Genomic DNA, 24,581 nt, shown 5'->3' with positions numbered 1-24,581 from the left:
TCAGTTCTCGCCTTTCTACAAAGCAGTTGTTTTACAAATGCTTTTCAGCCTAGTTTGTCTTATTTAGAAGAATTTGCGTGAAATCCTCCTTGCAGATTGTTGGGTTTATCTTCTACTCTTCCAAGGTTTCAGTGGGGATTTGCACAGCAATGCTATTGAGTTTAATAAATCCAGGCCCTTGCTGGTGTCTGTTACAGTTTAAAAGATTGGAGAGCTCAAAACTTAATACTGGCTTGTTTTAGGATTACAAGAAAATATTGTTTTGCATCCGAGGCCCTTTTAACTTGTTTGCACGTATTCCAGCGTATTAGCCTCATAATCTAAGTTTTAAACATTTTCTTAAATACTTAGGTGATAAATTATAATTACTAACTCTTCAGCTGTCATATTGTGTTTCCTTGTATCACCTGATCGTTGCAGTGTATTTCTAGCTAACTAGCAATAATAATCATTACTCACGGCAAGGAAATTCAAGATTGGTATTCCTTCTTTAACTTTAGTTGTATGAGAATCTCTCACTTTCAATGGTGTATTGTTTTTCTGTATCAGACTCAGTAGTGTTTAAGCTGAGTTTTCTGAATTATCTGCATACTTCAGGGTATTTTGGATTTCATATTAGGAAGTAAGTTTGCCGGTTCTTGTTCCAGTGTACCTATTGTGTAACATAAAATGGAAAATATTGTGGAGGAGATGAAAAGATAGTTATTCTGTTATGAAATTGTTTCTTATATTACCATTTTTTCATTGCTAGAGAAGATTGAATGGCAGTTGTGACTTGTATAAGATCTTCTTTTGGCCAAGGCCCTTTGGGCAGGGAAAGTTGATGTTTCTGTACAGATGTGTGTAATGAATTGTACTTTGGCTTGGTCTTTTAAAGTGACTAAATGAAGTGTCATGGCTTTTAAAAAAAATATTGGAAATTGTCCTAGTAGCAAGCAGGAGCACAAGCCTCAGCTCTTATGCTTTTACATAGCGAATGCCAAACTACAACATGAAATAGTTGTGTGGATGCACCAAATATTTGATCCCAAGCTCCCTTCAGCTGTGTTGTTTATTTCGCAGGACTTTCCTGCTAGAATGCAGTGTGAGAGAGGTGCGAGTTGCTGCAGCCACCATTCTTGAAAAAACTCTTGATGGTGCCTTGCTTTATCAGGATAAGGTCAGTAATATTTCATTATGAACTAGTGTGTTGATTTTTGTAATATTATAGCTGTCACTGGTGCCAGAAAATACCATGCATCTTTGTTAATGAACAAAACAGAAAGCTTAATAACCTCATCCTGCATAGTTCTTCAGTTCTTGATTCTCTTCATGCTCATTTCTTCTAGTCACAATAATGCAGTGTACACCAGTCTTGGAGTCCGAAGTTGCTATAATGAATGTCTGGTACACATAGTGTTATCTCTGCCCTCAATCAGTGTATACATAAATAGCAGTTACGTTTGCTGGAAAATTTACAGGCACCTTAATTTTAAGGGCTCAAGCTTAGTTAAAACACATTTCCTGTAAAAGTATATGCAACATTCAGGTCTGTTGTCTCAAAGTTGAAGCTGACCCCCAGGACATTTTTCCAATACATTGTTTGGAAAATATTCTTTGTCATGTTTTGATTTATTCTCTTTTGATAATATCAGGACTGATTCACAAATTCAGACTCTGAGTTACCTACAACTGCTTTTCCTTCCTTATCTGATCTCTGAAATCTGTGACATCAGCACAGTATCCTGGAGTGAATATAGAGCCAATGGTGATGAAAGGATTAGCTTTGGGTGAGAGTGTCTTAAGTCAGCTTTTAGACTGAGTTTATGCTTATGTGCAGTTGTCCCTACTAATACCACAAGAAAATGTGAAACAAGGAGTAGTTTCTAAAGTGTTTTTGGAGGTGGAGCAGGGGAATTTAGGCCAATTCTCATGCAATTTTCCTTGCATGGCCCAAAATATTGGGAAAATATGATCACTGTTCTGTGCTGTTGTCTTATTTCCATGTGTTGCCAGTGGACTTTAATTTAAATCTTAATTACCAGACTACTGTTGGCAGTTGGAATTAATGTCCTCATTTTGTATGTTGACTCTTTCAATCACTACTTCTGCATATTGGATTAAAATAATTCTGTCATGGGGAGGAAGACATTCCTACTCCTTCAGTCACTGTTTAGCAAGTTGCCTGTAAGGAATGTCTGCTAAATGGCCCAGTGAGACAAAGCTGGCCAAATTCCATGTCCCTGAGCAAGTTCTGCTGAATGTTGATACTTCGTGTTCGTTTTCCTAATGAACATAGTAATGCTGTATGAAAAGGGAGTTTTGATCATGCTTCCTTCTGGTTTTGATTTTCTCATTACAGTAAGCCCATCTGAATATAACTAGCCATTTACCTTGATATAGGGGCGTTAAATGATTTTTACAGTAGACAATTTTACATTTTGACAGTTAAAAAGTCTACATCAGTTAATGGAGGTGCTACTTGCTCTGTTGGACAAAGATGTTCCTGAGAACTGTAAAAACTGTGCACAGTACTTTTTCCTATTCAACAACTTCGTACAAAAGGTAACTAAATGAAACAATAGCATCTCATTTTTTTAATGTGAAAGGTCATGAGAAAGGGATCTGGTTGGTTATTGATATTTTATAAACTAAGAAAACAGTGGTAAGGAGACCTTTCCAGATTCAAATGAATAAAAGACCTATCTTTGTAAAGTACACGGCTTTTGAAAACTAGATTGGGGGAAAAAAATAGAAATACAAGCAATGTAGAGATGTTAAACTCTGGTTACTTCTAAATGCAATAATTTCAAGAAATGGGCTGAAAGGTTTCCAGTGGAAAGCTGCATAGCTGACAGGATGGTGCTGCACATCACAGCATGGTTTCTAATTGTTTTAAAGCTACTTAAAGTGGATTTCATATAGTATCCCTTTTTTGTGCTCTAGCTATGAAGGTGTAACTTATAGTGTTTCCCTCATATTGGGAACTTAGAATAGATTGCCGCAAATTACTTTGGCTCCTATAAAAATAACCATGTCTGTACAGGAATATAACTTTGTATTCTGTCTTTTGACAGCAGGGTATAAGGGCTAGCGATCTTCTTCTCAGACATTCTGCTTTGAGGCATATGATCCATTTTCTGCTTGGCCCCAACCGGCAAAATAACCAGGTAATAGCTAAATGGTATATATGTTGTGTGTGCTTAGGTTCAGCTGTTCCCGTATTTTCTATGAATCAGAAGACAGACTTTTCACGAGGTTTGAAATGGAGTATTCCTCTGACCGTTTTTCCTTTAGATATGTGCTTAAACTTCACCTGTGTCTGTGTGAATTGATATTTCATAGCTGTGTTGATTTGAGAGGGTTTTTATTATATGTAGTATAGCAAGTTTTTACTGCTTCCAGAGGAGAAAAATGTATAGATTGTGAAAACAAAAAAGCAGTCCTCTAGCACTTTAAAGACTAACAAAATGATTTATTAGGTGATGAGCTTTCATGGGACAGACCCACTTCTATAGATTGTGGGCTACTTTGAATGAGATACTGCTGATATAAGAAGGGAGTAATGTGTGTTTTCCTCCATGCTTTAACAAACAGAACCGCAGGTGGAGTTCAGCACAAGCCCGGGAGTTTGGATTCCTTCACAATACTGTGGCACTTCTTGTTTTGCACTCTGACGTCTCCTCACAGAGGAATGTGGGTAAGAGTTACCTTCTAGTTTTTGTATGGCACTTTGCTGGTGTATCTTCCAGTTGTGGATGGAACTAATTTTGTCATCAGTGAGGACATCAGATAGTCATGAATGTTGAAGGCAATAATGTGTGTGCTGTAAAGTTGAACCCATGTGTTTTTCATTTGTGAACATGAAAAGATAGTAAGGTACCAAGCTGAACTAAAAGTATGGCTAGCGCTCTAAGAATGTGTGAATGTCGTATTTCTAGCATCCTTGTCATCTAAATGTTCCAAAGAGTTTTACCAATGTGAGTGAATTAAACCATGTCAACCTAGTTGGGATAGTTGACCAGACACTACCAGCTTTTAATGTTCTACTTTGTTTGGATTTTCCATATCCGTTCCAACGGCATACTACTGATGCAGTAAAGTTACATGAGTATATAAGCAACCAGCCTCCTGCAGGTGGAGAAACACTGCTAGTAAAACTCTGTGAAAGGGATAGAGAAAAGCTGGGTCCTCAATGCTCAAGTGGGACATCAGATTTCCTATCCTTCATTCAAATTGTTTGAGTGCTGTACAGGGCTGTAAATTGGCAAACAGCGATGAGGTTTTAAAGCACTAGAAAGGTGCCAAGCACTGATGCAATACTTGAATGTGGTGTTAGTGATAGAGGTGCCCTAAGTTAGTGTGTGTAAATTTGTTTGCTGTGGCCTTTTAACACTGTCAGCATCCTAGCAACACCTTAATATAATAAATGGTTCATTTTTTTGTGTTCAAGTAATTTTTTTTTATTTTGGTGATGCTTATCATGTGCTACAGCATCTAAGATATAAGTTCTTCAAATTATTTGCTCCTGAGAGGTTACAGTAAACCCAACATTGTCATGGAAACAGTAGTGTTGTGGGGTTTTTTTTGTTTTTTAAAGTGCAGGATAGTGTTAGATCCCTGGATTGTGTGTTCCGTTTTTCTTTTAGCTCCTGGTCTCTTTAAACAGCGTCCACCTCTTAGCATCACTGCCTCAGGTCCACTTCTGGCCCTACATGAAGAAGTGGAAGCCTTGTTGTTCCTGTCTGAAGGGAAGCCTTATTTACTAGAGGTAGCTGTTATGCTAAATGTCTCCATGTTTTGTGTGTTTTAAAAGCTGATGTTACAGTGGTTCTTTGAAATACTGCATTTGATATACAAAACAAACACTTTAGCCTAGGAATACACATTTGAGTGTCACCTCAGTCTTTTTACACTGGTAAATTTCAATTGCATAGTTCATAACTGGGTTGCAAGTCAAATTTGGGAATGCTATCATGGGTGAGCTATCCTGGCTGCAGTATGTTAAGAAGCAAAATTACATCTCTCCTGAAGGATGCAAAAAAATCCCATTTAAAAACTTGACCCTGCTTTTAAGAGTAACTATCTTTTCATTAGGTGATGCATGCATTACGGGAGCTAACTGGATCATTGTCAGTTCTCATTGAGATGGTGGTTTACTGCTGCTTTTGTAATGAGCACTTTTCCTTCACCGTGCTACATTTCATCAAGGTACAAAACTGATTGAAAGTTGATTTGCAGATATGGTCTATTCCAGGCTTTGAGTGTGGGGTTGTATTTCAGGGCCTTTAAATATTTGGGGATCTTAAATTGTCTCTACAGCTCTTTGGAATTTTCTTTTGGTGTTGAATAAATAATTAGGTTTGAATAAATTTAAGTTTTTGTAAACTACAAAACAAGGAAGGTTAAATGGTATATTTTTGGAATTATTTTTAATATTGTCTTTTGTAATTAATCACATCAAATTTATGTAGGTATGTATTCTAGTATCTGATGAATTTTGTATTGTAACATACAGAGCCAACTGGAAACTGCCCCTCCTCATGAACTGAAGAACACATTCCAGTTACTTCATGAGATACTAGTAAGTGAAGAGTAAAAACTTGTGTATGAAGCACTGTCCAAACAGGCTGAATTACATGTAAATACCTAATTCCAGGAAGGCATTACTGTTGTGCTTGCAGTTCTTACACCTTTTGTAATCATTCCCCCTTTCAGATAAGGGTGTCAGTCTGTTGCATGCTGTTTTTATTTAATCAGTATTGCAATAATCAGTGAAATGCACCAGGGTGGGGTTTTTTTTTATTATTTTAGTTAATTTTATTTTGGACCTGAAGAAAAAATTTGGTTCATGATTCTAAGGAACGATAGCGGGGAAAACAGCACCATAATTATGATGGATTTCAAGAAAGCGACTTTAGCAAATTTGTCAGGAGGGTCGGGGGGTGTTGGTAGGTAAATTCCTATGGGAGGTAAGTCCAAAGGGAAAAAACATTTGAGACGACGTTATTAAGGGTACAAGAGCAAAGTGTCTGACTACCTGGAAGAAGTGGAGGTATGGCAAGAGAACATCCTGACTTAACCATAAGCTCTTCAATGATCTGAAAAGCAAAGAAGTGTCCTACAAAGAGTGGAAAGTAGGTCAGGTTGTAAAGGGTGAATATAAACAAATAGGACAAGTATGTAGGGACAAAACTGGAAAGGCCAAGGCACATAATAAGATTCCATTAGTTAGAGACAAAGGGTAAAAAGAAAGCAGTCTACAAATAACGAAGAAAGAGGAAGACCAATGATGGGAAAGGCCTGTTGTTCAGTGGATGGGGGAATAGTTTAAAAAAAAAAAAAAAATGGAAATGGCAGCACGCTAAGTGATTTTTCTTTTGTTTTTTCACCAAAAAGTTTACCAGAAATTGACATCTAACTTATTGAATGCTTGTGAAAATGAAGCAGAATCAAAAGATAAAATAGAGAAAACAAGTTTAAAAAAAAAAAAAAAGACCAAGACAAGTTACATGTCTTCGAGTCACCAGTGCCTGGTGAAATATGACAGAGGGTACTCAATGAGCTGAGCTGCTAGCAATTATCTTTGAAACATCATAAATGACAGGAGACATTCCAGAGGACTGGAAAAGGGCAAATGTAGCGTTAACCTATAAAAAGCATGCAAGGAATTAGATAATGAAGCAAATAATTAAGCAGTCAGTTTGCAAACATCAGGATAAAAAGGTGGTAAGCAGCCATCAGCATGGATTTGTCTGGAACAAATCATGTCAAACTAACCTCATTGCTGTTGTGGACAGGGTACAAACTTTGTGGATGGGGGAGGTGGGGAGCTGCAGATATATCTTGATTTTATTAAAGCTTTTGAATCTGCTTTGAGTGACCTCAACTAGGGAAATGCAACCTGGATAGAGCTATTATAAGATGGGTGTATAACTGGGAGGAGTGATCAGTGATTCACAGTCAAACGTGGAGAACATAACAAATAGGGTCCCGCAGGCATCAGTTCTGGGTCTAGTGCTGTTCAGTATCTTTGTCAGTGGTTTAGATAATGGCTTAGAGAGAACACTTATGAAATTTGCAGACTGTGCCAATCTGGGAGGGTTTGCAAGTACTTTGGAGGATAGGATTAAAATTCAAAGTTACCTGAATTAACTGGAAAAATGGTTTGACGTAGATAGGATGAAATTCAATAAAGACAAATGCAAACTATTCCACTTGAGAGAACAATCACGAGTACACATACAATATGGGAAATGATCACCTAGGAAGGGCTCTGGGGTCATAGTGGATCACAAGCTAAATCTGAGTTAACAGTGTAGCACTGTTGTAAATGGGTGGGGGGAAGTAACAAAAATCACATCATTCTGGGATGTATTAGCATGAGTGTTGTAAACAGGACTTAATCTTCCACTCTACTCCACGCTGAGGCCTCAGCTGAAGTATTGTGTGCAGTTCTGCGTACCCATGTTTTAGGAAAGATATAGAAAAATTGGAGACAGTCCGGAGAATGATTTAAGGGTCTAGAAAGCAAGATCTGTGAGAAAAGACTGAAAAAAATCGTTTTGTGTAGTCTGGAAAAGAGAAGACTAAGAGGGGCCATGGTAACTGTTTTTAAATACAAAGGGAGGAAGGTGAAGAATTGTTCTTAGCATCTGAGGATAGGTCAAGCGGCAATGGGCTTAAATTGCAACATGGGTGGTTTGGGTTGGACATCAGTAAAAAGATTCCTAGCTGTTAGGGTGGTTAATCACTGGGATAAATTCCCGAAGGAGGTTGTGCAATCTCCATCACTGGAGGTTTTTTAAGAGCAGGTTAGACAACACTGATCAGGGATGGTCTACAAAATGTTTAGGCTTGTCATGCATGCAGGGGCCTGGAATAGTTGACCTCCTGAGGCCCCATCCAGTCCTGTGATTTACACAACACTAAGTTCTACCAACTTTTTTTTTTCTTCACAGGTCATTGAAGACCCTTTACAAGTAGAGAGGGTCAAATTTGCATTTGAGACTGAAAATGGATTGCTAGGCAAGTAGGCCTATTGTGTGAAATATTATGGTGCTTTCCTTTGACAAATGTCCAGATACCCTGTTGGTTTTTATACCTTGCTTTACAGAACTTCTTTGTGGAATTGATTTCCTGTGTTATCCAAAAGCCATGGTGATAGATGGGAGGAAATGGACTCTTCTTCCTCCCAAACACAACAAATCCATTGAGCCAAGAGAGGGCTGGAGCTCACATACATCTAGAGAGGCCAAGAGCTCAAATTCAGATCCGGCCCAAACTCAGGGAAGGTGCAAACACAACTATACAGTATTATCAGAAAGTTTCTCTCCCCAGCTCAAGACAAGGTGGAAAAGCGGTTAGTATATAGGAAGCAACCTATATACTAATAACATTTTGGCCTGAAAAAGATGTGGGAAAAAAACCATGAAGTATATGGAAGAGAAGGGAATTTCAGGTTGCTGCTTGACTTTCAACATAGTTGCAAAACAGACTCCTTGTGAAAGGATCCTGTCTCCTTACACCTCTTAGTATTTGTGCTACCTTCTCCACTCTTCGTCCCTTATAAGTGTGGTGACCCTGGTTCTGATAAAATAATCTTACTGTGGACTGATCCATATCTCCTGCCTCAACTTGTAATCAGGCCTTAAGACCTCGTGATGCTCTGATCCTGCTGAATCAGAGGGCTGGTGTTCAAATTCATGCTCTCTGTGGCTAAATTTTTTCCCCCCTTCTACCTCAAGAGCAAAGGTTCTCTCCCAGAAGCTTCTCTGACCTCGAAGGTAAAGCTTGGAAGGGGGACAAGGGAAGTAGCCCTCACATTCACACAGAATAAAAGTAGAACCTTCTCTTACTGTGTGACTGACACACACACACATTCTCTCTCTCTCTCTCCCTCCCTCCCCTCGCCCCCCCCGGGTTGTTGTCTAATGTGTCCTGTCCCCGTCCAAACATGGTATTACCAAGAACTCTCGCCAGGCCTTTCCCTACCCCCAAAGGACTGCTCTGCCGCAGCACTTTGGGACACTGGTGGGGAGGATGTCCATCACCACTGTGGGCTTTGTAAGTAGGCTTCTTCGAGTGTCCCTGTGGGTGCTCCACAATAGGTGTCGGGCTTGCCCGGCGCCGCAGATTGGAAATCTTCCAGCAGTTTCTCCTGGATCGTGCATGCACCGGTGCGCACGGCTCCCTTGCGTGTCCCCAGCCACATGCGCGCTCCGGTCCCCGCCAGTTCCTTCTCAACCGCCATCGGCTGCAGACGGAATCCGCTCAGGCTACGGCCAGAGTCAGATTAGACAGTGTTTCTACGTGTAAATTGTTTTTTGTTTGTTTTTTGTTTGTTTGTTTGTTTTTTTTAAAAAGGAGGACAAAGAGAACACCAAAAAAAAAATAAATATAAATATATACACACACACACACACACACACACACACACACACACACACACACACACACACACACACACACACACACACACACACACACACACACACACACACACAAAAAAAAGAGAGAGAGAGAGGAGCGGAGAAGAAGGGTGGACATGAAGGCCAGTAGGCCGCCCGCTGCCCTGCAGGCCGGTGTCCGCAATTCGGAGAAACAGGCACGGATTAGGTGCTAAGGACCCTATTAACAGTAAAAGACTCACCGCGATGGCTTCTTCAGGCTTTAAAAAGTGTGAGTCCTGCCGTGAAGCTATGCCGGCCTCCGATGGGCATAGTGAATGCATCCGATGCCTGGGGGAAATCACGTTACCCAGAAGTGTTCCCACTGTGCTAAGCTCACAGCCAGGGCCAGGAAAGACAGAGAAATGCGTCTTAAAATGCTCTTGTTTGATAAGGCCCTCCGGCTAGACGTGCCGGAGAGGCAATCAGAAGGGCCCTCTGGGTTCCACAAGAGGAAGGCAGCTTCTCTGACCCCCCTCGGTGCAAAAACGGAGGAATGTCTCCCCAGCTCAATCCCTGCCAGCAGTTTCAGCGAGCAGGACGGGCGGAGCACACAGCCCCCAGCCGCATACTCAGGCATGCGGCACCGCAGCAGTGCATGTGGCAGAGGCTGAGCCTCCGATTACAAAACAGCCGGCACATGTGGCGCCTAGAGCGTCAGCCAGGCAAGCACCGGAACCGGCGGCAGCGACCCCCGCGGCACCAACGGTGCAGGGCCAACAGGCACGGAGCCTGCAGGCACTGGAGGATGTTATCCGCGCAGCACCGCAGCTGAGCGGGCCAAGCGCGGCGCCAACAGCGGGGCCGAGATCCCCAGCGCGGGAGGGGAAAGGCAAAAGCAAAAGCCGGGCACCGCAGCCCTTCTCCAGACAGGGCTGTGCTGCTGCTAACAACAAGCCCTCCCCCTGTGCTGCACATGCTGCCCAGAAGGCCTGGGTCTCCACCGGCCTATCCAGAACCTCCTTCTCCGTTCCTCCAACCAATGTCACCATGGCTTGGGCCACCTTCACCCTTTCTGGGATTGGATCCACTGGAGTACTATCACAAACCAGTGTCACCGCTATCTGTGTCATTGCGGAGGTCTCGCTCTCCCAAACATCGGGGGTACACACCCCGAGAGTGGTCCAGGTCTCCGTCCCCGGACCCGTGCCTGTGCTGCCATGGTCGTTCTTATCATGCTGGACACAGACACCCCAGGCCTACACCCAGGGGCAGGTCCCCCCCGGCTGTCCAATACCCCCGTGGGCACTCCCATTCGGGGATGGAAACTCAGTTATCTCAAGGGGAGTTAAATTTAGAACCCCGAGACTTTCCTTCGCAATCCTCCAGCGAGCAGGTGTACCATCGGCCGCAGGAACCTGAGAGTTCGAGGGAGGTGTACCCTAGTGGTTCCTCCTCATCCTCCCCAGATGAGGCCATGGCCCCCGGGGATGTCGCTCCCCCGGGTGACCTTAAACGGTTTCAGGAGCTGTTTAAAAGGGTGGCTTTCACGCAAGGCATTCAAACAGCAGAAGTGCAGGAGAAACATCACAAACTCCTGAAAAATTTGAGACCCCCGGCTTCATCCAAAATGGCTATCCCGCTGGACGAAGCCATTATGGAGTCAGCCACTACCATATGGCAGACTCCGGCCTCCGTTCCGCCTATGAACAAGAGAGCGGATAAGAAGTACTTCATCCCGGCAAAGGGCATGGAGTTCCTCTTCAGTCACCCACAACCGAAATCGTTGGTGGTCGAATCGTCCCAGCAGAGGTCAAAGACTTCTCAGTACAAATCGGGGGGATCGGACAAAGATGCCAAGAAGCTAGAACTGTTCGGCAGGAAGGTATATTCCTCTTCCACCCTGCTATTGAGAGTGGCAAATTATGCGGCACACCTAGCAAACCATAACTTTGATAATTACTCCAGGCTTACTTCTCTCATGGATTCACTTCCGGAAGATAAGAAGCCGGTGTTAAAGGCAATTGTGCAAGAGGGCTATGCAGCTTCGAGGACGGGAGTCCAGATCGCCCTGGATGTGGCAGATACGGCGGCACGCTCAACGGCTACAGCAGTGGTCATGCGTAGGGAATCCTGGCTCTAGACATCGGGCATCCTGAGGGATCTACAGGCGAAGATCGTGGATCTTCCCTTTGACACGCAAAAGTTATTTGCGGACTCAACCGACTCGGTCCTCCACTCCAGTAAGGACTCGAGAGCCACACTTAGAACCCTGGGTATTTATACCCCTCCATGTAGGAAGAAAAAATATTACCCCCAGCAAAGACGCTACCCGTACCAACCACAGCGTGCGCAGTATCAACAGGGCTACGACCAAGGGCAACATCAACAGCAGCAACAGTACAGAACTCCCAGGCGACGTTCCCAACAAAGTCGTACACCTTCGGGACAGGCCCAAAGGCAACAAGTTTGACGGGCATGTCGAGGGCTGCACTATCACTACCATCGTGCAATGCCACTCTCATCTCATGTTCCATCATCACCTCAGACCGTTTCACTCCCAATGGCAAAAGATCACCGCAGATAAATGGGTGCTGGAGATCATAGCCACGGGTTACGCCATCCCCTTCCAGTCGCTCCCACTGATGAAGCCTCCCTCCAGGCCTCACCTCCGGGACGCTACCCACGAGGTGAGGCTCAAACAGGAGGTGGACCACCTTATGTTCATAGGGGCAGTGGAAAGAGTGCCGGAACAATTCCAGGGGAAAGGGTTTTATTCACGCTACTTCCTCACAGAGAAGAAAACAGGAGGCTGGAGGCCCATCTTAGATCTTTGGGGCCTCAACCGCTACTTTGCGCAAGCAACGTTTTCGGATGATTACAGTCGCCTCCATACTCACGGCACTGGACGATGGAGATTGGTTTGCAGCCCTCGACTTACAAGATGCTTGCTTTCATATAACAATCCACCTGGCACACAGGCGCTTCCTCCGCTTCATGGTCGGCAAGGAACACTTCCAGTACAGGGTTCTTCCGTTCAGCCTCTCCTCGGCCCCCAGAGTCTTTACCAAAACCTTGGCAGTGGTGTCAGCCTACCTGCACAGACAGTGGGTATTCATGTTTCCATACCAGGATGACTGCCTATTGAAAGGGGCCTCGAAGGCAGAGGTCCTATGCATGATACGTGTCACAGCGGACACTTTTTCTTCGCTGGGCCTAGTCATCAACCTTGCGAAGTCAAAGACAGACCCCACACAGGACATAGAGTTTATACGTGCCCCTATGAACTCTATCACAGCAAGGGTGTACCTACCCAACGCCTGCTTTCGCGCCATTGGTTCGCTGGTGCAAGTCATCGCATACAGCCCCACGGTGCCGGTCTTAACGTGCTTACAGCTGCTGGGCCATATGGCGGCAGCAACATTTGTGGTGCAGAATGCCAGATTGCACATGCGAAGCCTGCAGCATTGGCTGGTGAGCGTCTACAAACCGGCATCCCACACTGTTCACAGGGTGGTGTCGCCCACAACAGAGGTGCGCAGATCCCTGGCGTGGTGGGTAAACCCCAAGAACTTGCTAGCAGGGGTGCCCTTTCACCAACCACAAATTTCTATTTTTCTGACTACCGACGCCTCCCACATGGGATGGGGAGCACACATCGGCGACAAGGTGACGCAAGGGCTATGGTCCCCTGCGGAACAGTCACTGCACATAAATATACTGGAGCTCAGAGCAGTGTTCAACGCCTGCAAGCATTTCCGAGACCACATATATGGCAAAGTAGTTGGGATCAATACAGACACTACCTCCACTATGTTTTACATAAATCGACAAGGAGGAGCCCGATCCTGTGCCCTATGTGCGGAAGCAGTCCGACTGTGGAACTGGTGCGTCGCCAACAACATAATGTTGAAAGCCTTGTACTTGCCGGGCGCTCACAATGTGAAAGCAGATCAGCTGAGCAGGCGCTTCGCACTCATGCACGAATGGCAGATCCGCCCCGATCTGCTACGACCGATCTTTCATACATGGGGGTTTCCCCAGATCGATCTGTTTGCCACCCAGCACAACAAGAAGTATCCCCAGTACTGCTCCAGGGCAGGAGTGGGGCGGGGGTCCCTGGGGGACGCATTCATGATTCCATGGAAGGGCCCCCTACTTTACGCGTTCCCCCCCACAGCGCTTATCCACAAGGTCTTGCAGAAAGCCAGAAGGGAAAGAGCTCGCATGATACTAGTAGTCCCAGCGTGGGATCAGCAGCAAAGGTTTCCCTTGCTTCTGCGCATGTCGGACCACCCACCGCTCCCTCTACCGGTGGCGCCGGACCTACTCACGCAGGCCCAGGGGTCCATTGTGCACCCGAACCCTCAGAGTCTGTGCCTACAAGCATGGCTAATCCATGGCTCAGCTCCTTAGAAAGTACATGCATGGAGGGAGTACAACAAGTCCTGGAAAGTAGCCGAAGGACCTCCACCAGGAAGACTTATAAGCAGAAATGGACTTGATTCACAGCCTGGTGTTCCGCCAAGCAGTTAGCTCGCCTTGACGTTCCTAAACCGATAATACTTGAATACTTATTGGACCTCAAGAGGGGCGGACTTTCCTTATCCTCGCTCAAAGTCCACCTCGCCGCTATATCAGCTTTTCAGCATACGGAGGAGGGGCCCACGGTATTTGCCCATCCTATCGTTACCAGGTTCTTGAAGGGGTTGGTAAATCTGTACCCCCTCGGATACCGCTTCCGCCATCGTGGAACCTGGACTTGGTGCTCAGCACGCTCACGGGTCCACCTTTTGAACCATTAGCCACAGTTCCCCTACGTCTCCTTACCATAAAAACAACCTCCCTCCGTGCAATTATGTCAGCTCGCAGGGTGAGTGAGCTCGCAGCAGTTATGGCAACGCCGCCCTGCACAGTATTCTCAAAGGAGGCAGTAACCTTACGGCTGCACCCAGCCTTTGTTCCAAAAGTTTCTTCAGAGTTCCATCTTAATGAACCAATAGTTTTACCCTCGTTTTACCTGAAGCCTCACAACTCCAGCAAGGAGGCACGCCTGCATCTCCTGGATGTGAGGAGGGCGTTGGCCTTCTACGTAGACAGAACTAAGTCCTTCCGGAAAACGGATAGACTCCTAGTCTCTCTCGCTCCCAGGTCAAAAGGAGAAGGTCTCTCTTCACAGAGAATCTCAAAGCACATTGTGTCCTGTATAAAAATGTGCTACGAGCTTCGAAAGACTCCTTTTGCTGGCCCCACCCAGGGCTCACTCCACCAGGGCGGTGGCGGCGTCAACAGCCTTCTTCAAGGGCATCGCGTTGAAGGACATCTGTAGAGCGGCGACCTGGTCATCCTATGACACCTTTGCCAAGCATTATGCCCTACATCGGGTATTCCAAGAGGATACCCGCCTCTCGACAGCAGTCCTTTTGGGGGCAAGCTGCACATAAACCGATTACCCACCTCCTTTCTTGGGTTACTGCTGGGTAGTCACCTATTGTGGAGCACCCACGGGGACACTCGATGAAGAAAGAGAAGTTACTCACCGTAGTAACGATGGTTCTTCGAGATGTGTCCCCGTGGGTGCTCCACTACCCGCCCATCCTCCCTGCTTCGGATCTCTGTCTAGTGTCTTTCAGGAGCATCCGAGGCGGTTGGTCAAGGAACTGGTGGGGACCAGATCGAGCACATGGCCGGGGACGCACAAGGGAGCGGCGCGCGCCGGCACAAGCGCAATCCAGGAGAAACTGCTGGAAGATTTCCGTTCTGCGGTGTCGGGCAGCCCGACACCTATTGTGGAGCACCCACAGGGACACATCTCGAAGAACCATCGTTACTACGGTGAGTAACTTCTTTCTCCAAGGGTGGTGCACCCTTTTCTGTCTGGATGTCTACGAAGATTTGTTCCAGGATCTTGTTCCTGAACAGGTGTAGTGCTGTTTGCATATCATTCCCCCTCATGGTGTCTTTCATGCTTCATTTGTCAGCTGTTGCTGTCCTTGGCCACATGGATAAGATCCTACTATTGGTATGAGGATAAGTAAGTTAAACCTGGAATTCCTGCAAAATGTTTGGCTACTTCACAGGTTTCGTCACTGTGCTGTCTGCTATTATGGAGACCACAGAGTCCTATGAAAAACAGCCTTTGAGTAACAAGGTTTGCTTCTGGCAGGTCATGGAATTCTTCCTTGCAACCTCTGTTTAGGATACATTATTTAAATCAAATTGATTTAGATGATCAGTTAAGCCACCATTGAAACATACTAATATCTAACTAAATATAGTCTTTACACTAATTTGGCTATTTCTTTAATGAGCCAAGGGGATATGCTATATCAATATACAAATACATATACATATATTTATATTTAAGCAATTACAGTGCTTAACATACATTTATTCAGTGTGTTACTTTTTACATTACTGTGTTAGAAAATGTTGACTAATTTCTTATGTACTTGAGTCTTTAACTCAGAATTTTTGTCAAACTGTTTAGATGAAAATTGGACTTCAGGTGATTAGCCAAAAAAAAAAAAATTATAAAATGATTTAGTAGTTAAGCTTGTTTTTCTCGTACATCCAGCACATAAATAAAACTAAGTATCAACTATGTTTTGCATTTAATGCATTTATGTAATGCATGTTTTGCATTAAAACCAACTGATTATACAGTGGAAGTTATGGGGTGGTTAGTGAATTGAACTGACTATTCTGGTCTTTGTAGCTCCACTTCCTCACGCCTAGTTTTTATTTAGGAATTGTAAGAGAAATGCAAACGTTTCTGCTTTTGCTACTCCCAATTGGAGCCTTAACTCTGAATGAACTAGTCGTTGAGCAGAACTGAACCAGCTTGAAAAAGCTTCAGTGAAAAAGATATATCTGAATCTACAACTGGCTGATAAAATCTGATTTAGCACTTCAACAAACTCTGTTTCAGTAACTGTACCACTTCAGTGGTTTTTAATGTAAATTATTTTAATTATAGCAAGTTAATCCTGAAGGTGGGTTATCAGAACTTCAAACAATTATTTTAAATAAGAAAAATGTATTTAACTCAGTCTTTTTTTTTTTTTTAAATTAAAAATTACTTTTTTCAATCCACCATGATTATGTTGTTTGTAGGATGCAAAGACAAACTTCCCAACTTAGGAAAAGTGATTTGTAATGGCTTATTGTATTCTTGTTCATCGTCCTTTTAGGGGGTTTCTGCATGATGAGTTTTGTTTTCATTTATGTATCGGGGAGTTAGTCCTTGTTTTCCCCTTGCTTTGCAAGTTTTAGCTCAAGTTGGAAGTTGGTTAGCTGAGCCGTTTCATATCGACTTTGATGGTTGATTTGCCTCCAAGTAGGTAGAATCATGTAAAGATCTATAGTAGATTAGATAAGAGGAAGATAACATGAACGGAGGTTTACAGCTTATTTGTAAACTGCTGTATGAAATCCAGGTAGAGTGCATAAAATTGCCTGCAGTTTTACTTTGATCTAGTTTAAACAAAGATGGCTCAGATAAAATATAAGACTCTTCAGCAGAATTAGTAGAGTTAGACATTTATAAAACATTCATGCCTGTCACTTTGCTGTAGCCCCATATTGTCAGTCCAATTTGTATCTGTTTTGTATTACAAAATTGTACATGAATGTTTTCAATACTTCTGTTTCTCATTCCAGCCTTGATGCACCATAGTAACCATGTGGACAGCAGTCGTTGCTATCAGTGTGTCAAGTTTCTTGTTATTCTCGCACAGAAGTAAGTAATGGTAAAAGTGAAAAGTCCATGGAGGACCGTCCATTGTAAATTCTCAGCTTGCTGCAAACTGCTGTGTTGCTAATAGGAATGCTGTTACCTGCACCTTCATTACCCCTAGGCTTGGGTTACTATAATAGAGCTGACTTGAATACAGCTCAAAGTCTACTAGTGAGTTTTCCGTGTCTCTTGACAATGTAATGCTAGATTCCCTAGGGATGATTTGAAGTGTTTTGGGGGAAGGCTAGAAATGGAGGGGGGGGTCGTTTTACCTAATAGCAGCTAAGTTGGATTTGTCCTTCTGCAGCTGATTATACCAACCTCTAAAGCCAAAGTGGAACAGCTTCATTGTGTAGTGTTTTAGGCATTTGTCATTTCCTGTGTTAGAAATGAAAGTCTCTGGCAGATTAATAAAAGGAGGGATTTCAAAATGTTTGGGGTTTTAAGGGTTTAAAAATATATGCTCTTGATTCACCTTTAACTTGCAATTAGTTTCCATTCTGAAATGGATTATATGATGTAAATTTCACTCAACATTATTTGTGTATATGTAATACGTATATTTTACTATCACTAATTTTATTGTATGGATAGAGAAGACAATGATTGACTTGGTAGTTGTAATTAGTGCAAGGGATGAGCAGTCTCTGAATTCCAGATTATCTATAAGGACTGCCTTCCTTGTGGATATTAATTACACTCTCAATTTCCAAGGTGCCCTGCTGCTAAAGATTATTTCAAGGAAAATTCACATCATTGGAGTTGGGCTGTACAGTGGCTACAGAAGAAGGTAAAATGCTTGGGCAAAACTGTGGCAAGACTGTCATCTCTTTCTTGTTAAATTTCTAGCCAGACCTCCATTATAAATTAATCTGGGTGAATTTTTTTGATCAATACCTTATTGGTGGGGGAAAAAATGCAGTTTGAGTTGATCCCAGACTATTCGCCAATTTACCTTGGAAGTGTAGGTTGAGAGATTTTTTCACAGTCAGATTCAGAAAACCTGTTTTGCATCTATATCCCACCTTTTTATTACTCCTGTAGGTCCTGGGAGGTAAGAGGCTCAGATTTAATCCCTTCTCTGGAACAGGGCTTGAACTTAGATCTCCTGCTTCCCAGGCAGGCAGCCTAACCACCAGGCTCTAGGCTACTGTGAGGTGGTTTGTGCTCTCTCTCATGTTGTAGGTTTCTCTGTGGTATAGATACATAATATTTATTTGGTTAGGGTGGTTACCTGTACAACAGGCCATAGTGTGTTCTGTTGTCAGTCTCCATAACTCCACTTTGGCCCAGTGAATATTTATAGATTTATACAGTGTGAAAGAGAGAAACTGCGTTGCCAGATGAGAGTTCTGGATTAGAGAGGTTCAACCTGTAGTAATATTATGTAGTTGAATGGATATACTTGAAAAAGTCCCTAGTTCCCAATATTTCCTAGATAATGTGAGCCAGACAATGCTTGTCCAGTACTCAAACACTTGAAAAATTGGAAGCACAGCAGAACCAGTCCATGTTCTACTTCTGCAGCCAGAAGTAGGCCTTGATCTGCCTTTGAGTATTACATGGTCTATCCCAGGATCCCAGACACTCCAGCTGCAAAAACCTCCATCTTTCTCCCTGACATCTTTTACAAGACAAGTGTGTTGCTAATGCAAAAACTGTACTAAACTGAAAATGTGTTAACAGGCATAACATTAAATTTGTTAGAAAACAGAACAGAGGTTACTTTACAGACATTGTTCATTTTGAGTGTGGGGCCTTTTAATGTTTTGGGGATGCTGATGTGGAGTCTCCAGTCTGCTGCACTGGTATGCTGCAGACTTGTGGCCCATCCAGCTGTGGAAGATACAAGCAAGGCCTTAGGCATGTAATGCGTTTCTGCTGCTGAATGTTAATTTTCATTTGGCTTTCATTTAGATGTCTGAACACTACTGGGCTCCACAGAGTAATGTATCCAATGAAACATCCACTGCAAAAACCTTCCAGCGCACTATTTCAGCACAGGTATTGCCATATCACAGGAGGCAGTGACTGCTTCAGCCCCTCTCTGAGGCCAAATCTACACTTGCACGTTCTTTCAGAAAATCAGGACTTTTTCAAAAGGACACAGAGCATCCACACACACAGTGCGCTCTTTTGATCTGAAATTGAAAGAATGTGGCTCTTCTTCTGGAGGCCCTCTTCTGCTCCCAGATCAGAAAGAGCGCCTCCTTTTGAAAGCTTCTTTTTCGGGAGCGGAGAGGCATGTGTTGATGCCACATGGGGCCCCCCTTTTTTGAAAGAGCAGTCCTCACAGCACTAGATTTTTTTCAGTCCCTGGCTCATTCTTTCGAAAGAGCAGCGCCTGTGTGGACGCTCTCGCTACTGAAAGAGTGGATTGATCTTTTGATCCGCTTATTTTGTGTGTGGATGTGTTCTTTCAAAAGATCTACCAAAAATCATCTTTTGGAAGTTCGCTGTAGCAGAGACATAGCCTGAGACCTTTTTTGCATCTGGCTACAGGCAAGCCGTCTTAAGATTCAACTTTCAAGAGTGCATTTCAGTGCCTGAGTGCTTTGGTCATCCTTCAGTGAATCCATTACGGGTGATGCCTTTCTGGTTTGGCACCCTCGGGACTAATCTGTCCTGAACCAGGGAATTCACCAGATCATGGTAGGTCAGTGCCAGCCCCTCTACAGCCACTGGCTGCAGGGGTCTGTTCCAGTAGTGGCAGAGGGACTGGCATTGACAAACCAGGTAGTGAGGGAGTGCTTGGGGGAAGCAGTTGAGAGATTGTGGAGCCCCATAACCAGGAGCCAGGAGTGCTGCCCTGCCACAGGTGGCAGCAGAAGGGCCATCATTGACCAGGTGAGGAGGCAAGGTGGCTGCGGAGCCCTGTTGCCAGGGGCCAGGAGTACACTAAGCCCTATAGCTGCCAGGCTGCATGCCTGATCATGGGGCTCTGCAACCACTCAGCCTCTTCCTTCACATGTTCACACCATCAGTCCTTCTCCCTGCCTTCCTGAGCTTGAGAACTGCAAGTGAGCTATTTGCGGAAGCCCTGAGAGAGTGGGGGAGGAGTTGCTGAGCACAAGGTCCCACGCTTTTCCCCATGCACACTCCAGCGTGGGAACATCCCGGATGCAGGACACAGATGACATAATTCAGGAATGAAAGGGGCATAAAACCTCTTCAACATCTAACCTGGATTTCCATTCCATCTTAGGACACACTGGCATATGCCACAGCTCTGTTGAATGAGAAAGATCAATCTGGAAGCAGTAACGGATCAGAGAGTAGTCCAGCCAATGAGAATGGAGACAGGTATCTACAACAGGTAAAAAATAATCATAATAATAATCCTGTCTCATGTTAAGAATTCATGATTTGATGAAAGCAGTGGGCTTCAAACCAAGAACTCCTAGTACTGCACACTTTATCTAATGACTGGATTTTAAAAACAGATTCAGACAGAATAACCCTGACTGCAATCAGGGAGCTGACATTTCACTGTATACCATTTAAAGAACAAGGCGTGTACTACCATCATTATTTTTGTGTGTTGAAAGGGCTCTGAGTCTCCCATGATGATTGGTGAGCCTAAAAGTGACCTTGATGATGTTGACCCATAGAGGATATCTGCGAACTCAAGAGCAAGAGCTAAACTGAAATATTTAATGCCTGGCACCTTTTTGAAACTGGAGTCCCATCGCTTACCTTCCGAAGAGCCTGGAGAGAGAATGCTTTATAAGAATCGGTGGCAACCCTGAAGGCTTTTGTTTCCTTCAGAGTTCAACGCATTCTTCATCTGCGAAGGTTTAGGAACTTTAGTGCTGCAAAGAACTCCTGCAGTAGCTAGTATGATTGTTCAGACAGGATAAAAGTTTTTGTCAAGAAGATTTTATTAAATACAAAAAAAAGCTAGTGGTTGAAATTTTTATTATGTGAACATTAAATGAGTGAATGTAAAACTGTTGCTTTTTCTGTGATGCTGCAAAAAAAAAAATTTTTTTGGTTTTATACAGAAAAAAAATCAGTCTGCCTTTAGCTATGGAGGGCAATTTTTTTAATCTTTCTGGTAATATTGGATAGGAATCTTCAAGATTATGTAAAGATATGTGATGGCTTACATTGTAAAATATTAGTTTAAGAATCAGTTTACAAAAGGACCTTTCTATTTAATATGTCTCCTCGCTGACTTGTATAGCGCCTGACAGAGGGCTGGAAAGGTTGTGATTCCTTATAGAATGACTTTGACGCACGAACTCTGGGATTGGTGAGCTTTTTCTGATAACCTTCTAATGTCAAATTGGGGAGAGCAATAAAAAAGCTTTTTCTCTGATAACACAGGTGTGTATGAAATGAGAAGCAGATTAAAAAAAATTAATTTTTAAAAAGAAAAAAAGCACTTTACAATTGAATTGTTACAGTTGAACTCCATTAAATCATCTTTTTAAGACCTGGAGACATATTGAATAAAGTGTAGTCTTAGTAATGTGATCTGCAATCATTTGCTAAAATGCTCTGAAGTCACTGAGAAAGTTGGTATTGGTTGTATATGATGAATTCCTTGAATGAGTTTGGGACATTGTTGTGTGGGTTTTATAATAGTTTTAATGCAGGGAAAGAATGATTTGGCTTTGTATTTTCACTTGACCAGGCAACAGTTAAACACCACAGCTAGGTTTATTTGCTCATAAATAACTGGAAGCCAGTTGGACTACGTGGGCAGAGTGTTTGTTGTTTTCCGTGTTGAATGCAATTCAGTAATTTCTAATAGTTCAGGATACTAGGGTTTTTTGTGCCAATGGAGTTTTCATGTTTGTACATTTTTGCATTTTCAGTTTGTCACATTGTCTGCACTGCTTTTGCCTTTATTTATGGATTCTGCCTTACTTTAAAAAAAAATGCACACAAATGGGGGAAATCTTTAAGGAGTGCCTGCGTACCTCCAAAACGGATAAATTTGCCAAGTCAAAGGCACAACCAGCCAAAAAGTGCCTTTTTTTCTTTTCACTTTTATGTGCTGTTTTCAAAACAAGAACTGGCAGATGGCTTTTCACTGTTGTGCACTAATCTTGGAATTAACCCATCACTTCATTGTTGAAAGTAACCATCCAATATTATTTCAGCTGTACAGCTCTAACTTATTGCAGGTTAGTGAACCAGTGTCAGACTGCATGTTCAAAATAAGGATGGCATTGTAGTGGGTATTTTTTCAAAACAATGTCATCCTTGAAACATGGCAGAGTTAGTATATTTTATAAATGTCTGATAACATGGGAAATTTTAAATGTGATGTTTTAAATTAACTTTGAATAAATAACTCATTTCTCACTGACACCTCTTTCCCCACCTTACCTGTTCCTTTCTAACAAGTCATAAATCATCTTCGGAAGAGGCAATATACAGTGGTGATGTCAGTGTTGTTCCTAGAGGCCAGTGTCAATTGCCACTTCCAATCCCTATTATTTCCTATGGAAACGCTGCCTGCTGTTACTGCAGGCCAAAGTAGCATCACTTGTGAAACTGCACCAAAATGGCACAAACCACCACTGTATATTCCAGATCCGTACAAACTTCCTGGTTCTGCCCATGCTCGCACAGAGCCAGTGGCTATAATTTTCAGTAAGACAATACTTCAGTTTCCAACTGCTGTCATTTGAACCTGCTGAAGATTTTTTTGAAAATATAGTTTGACAAAACTAGCTTTTCTGTGTAAATTGTGATGTGTTCTATGTTGTAATTTTTACTGCCAATCTTTTGGGTGAAAATGTTTTTATACATCCTACAGATACATTCAGTAGGGGAGCAGCCATAGCATGCCTATGTGCTGTCTGGAATGCATTTGTCCAGCTAATGTCTAGACATTGGCACTAGAAGACATAATAGGCAGTCCTGATAAACCGTCTTGAGAATCCTGGTCAATGGAATAAAGTTATTCCTTTCACAGAAAACTAGTGTAATCTTTAGGTGTTCATGAAGCTGTGCTGTTTTGTTAAGCCTCTTGCCCTGAAATCTTTCATAGCCAATCATTCAGGTAATGAGCTACAGATTATTATGCTGACATACTTTTGACAGCCCTTACATGTTAACATACTTTGAGACAGGACTTTCCTAGCATTTTGTTGCACACCTTTATAGCATGGCTTTCTGCAAGCACGGTAATAGATTTTAATATCGATATCCACTCTGCTTTCTTCCAGCAGAATAAAGTCACTTGATTAGACTGCCTAAAGTCTTAGAATATTTCGCTTGTCACCTAGCAGGTAGTTAGCTGTAGTTGCCAGAGGGCCAGACTCAAGCCATAACTTTTGTTTGTCCGTGATTCATAAAACAGTGGGATTAGATTCCCAGTTATGCTGGTTCAGAGGAAGAATTTCTATGAAAAGCAGGAAACGAAACAATGTTGTACTTGTTGTATGCACTCAGTCTTCCTCTTTGTGTAAAAAGTTGACGTGATAGCTACAGATATGTAAGTCACAACTCTTCACTTCTTAAAGAAAGCTCTTCCTGGCAGGTGTCTGCTTCCTGCATCCTGTGGATGACTGTTCTAATCAGCAAAGTAAAAGCAAAGCACCTCTGCACTGTTGAGAAGCTATTAATCTTCACACTTGATCAAGACTGCCGTTTTGCATCGTTAATTATTAGGAGGCCAAACCTTTGAGACTATACACTAGTATGAAATATACTGATGCTGTACTAGTTGACCATCTGGATCTCCAAGCAAGTTATTACACCACGCGTCTCATGGGCCTAAGCATCGAGAAGTGTCTTCTCCCTGCTTCACCAAATGGAAAGATGCACTGTGCTATCAACCATGAAACAGCAGTCACCAAGCTGGAAGATGTGTGAGGGCTCCGAAGTGCCTTTGCATGCTTCAGAGTACTATAAAATACTAATTTGCCATGGGTAATGCTGCGGTTGGCAGTTATGCAGCTAAAGGGAGAGCTGTCTCTGTGGTACTAGTTGTTTTGCTGCTCAGGCAGAGTGGTGGTTTACTGCTCTGCCTGCCTGCCTGCCTGTTCAGGAAATTGAATTTTGATCTCCTTAAGGAAGCCATGGAATGTTCTGATTAGCACAACAAAGTGTACATACTTCTTCCGTGCTCTCTTTTCTGAGCTTTAGTAAATCTGTGTGCTCTTTTGGGAGCAATGCCCCAGGGGTAGTTTAAGTTGACATGAAAAGGTTTTGTATTTTTTCTTCAGTTTTAGATGTCCAGAGCTCAAAATACAGCAGCCTGCTTATAAAAAATACTGCTCACCCTTGAATCTTTGCAGAGTTCAGGAACAGAACTGACATAGGTGTGTGTTGCCCAGGGGTTAATCTTGTACTCAGATTGGTATCTGTAAAAACACTGAGTAAGTGCTGGAAACATCTTCAGTTGTAATTAATCCATCGCAGTGCTTTTGATCTTCTTAATGTTGATCACATGACAATGCTCAGATGGGTTATTTGCAGTTTAGTCAAGCAAATTAACCCCCCCCCCCCCCCCG

The 24,581-nt window shown here is 43.1% G+C and overlaps 1 protein-coding gene across 2 annotated transcripts in view; it reads left to right on the top strand.

The window, feature by feature from the left end:
- USP24 (ubiquitin specific peptidase 24) overlaps positions 1-23,042 on the top strand; it is a 106,430-nt gene extending 83,388 nt beyond the window's left edge. The window contains exons 55-67 of one of the 2 annotated variants that reach the window (XM_075003525.1): positions 1,063-1,159; positions 2,428-2,544; positions 3,060-3,149; positions 3,577-3,679; positions 4,629-4,750; positions 5,077-5,190; positions 5,498-5,563; positions 7,941-8,007; positions 17,031-17,109; positions 17,821-17,896; positions 19,024-19,110; positions 20,312-20,422; positions 20,655-23,042. In XM_075003525.1, coding sequence (XP_074859626.1) covers positions 1,063-1,159; positions 2,428-2,544; positions 3,060-3,149; positions 3,577-3,679; positions 4,629-4,750; positions 5,077-5,190; positions 5,498-5,563; positions 7,941-8,007; positions 17,031-17,109; positions 17,821-17,896; positions 19,024-19,110; positions 20,312-20,422; positions 20,655-20,717 — 1,192 coding nt within the window. In that variant the 3' untranslated portion in view covers positions 20,718-23,042. Of the gene's footprint in view, positions 1-1,062; positions 1,160-2,427; positions 2,545-3,056; positions 3,150-3,576; positions 3,680-4,628; positions 4,751-5,076; positions 5,191-5,497; positions 5,564-7,940; positions 8,008-17,030; positions 17,110-17,820; positions 17,897-19,023; positions 19,111-20,311; positions 20,423-20,654 lie in introns of both variants that reach the window. The other variant, XM_075003524.1, reaches the window with a different exon arrangement.
- The last annotated feature ends 1,539 nt before the right edge of the window (positions 23,043-24,581 follow it).

This window comes from Carettochelys insculpta, chromosome 9 (genome assembly GCF_033958435.1).
Source record: "Carettochelys insculpta isolate YL-2023 chromosome 9, ASM3395843v1, whole genome shotgun sequence".
Taxonomy (NCBI): Eukaryota; Metazoa; Chordata; order Testudines; family Carettochelyidae; genus Carettochelys; species Carettochelys insculpta.
Note: the sequence above shows the minus strand (reverse complement) of the source record. Positions and strands in the feature narration are given on the sequence as shown.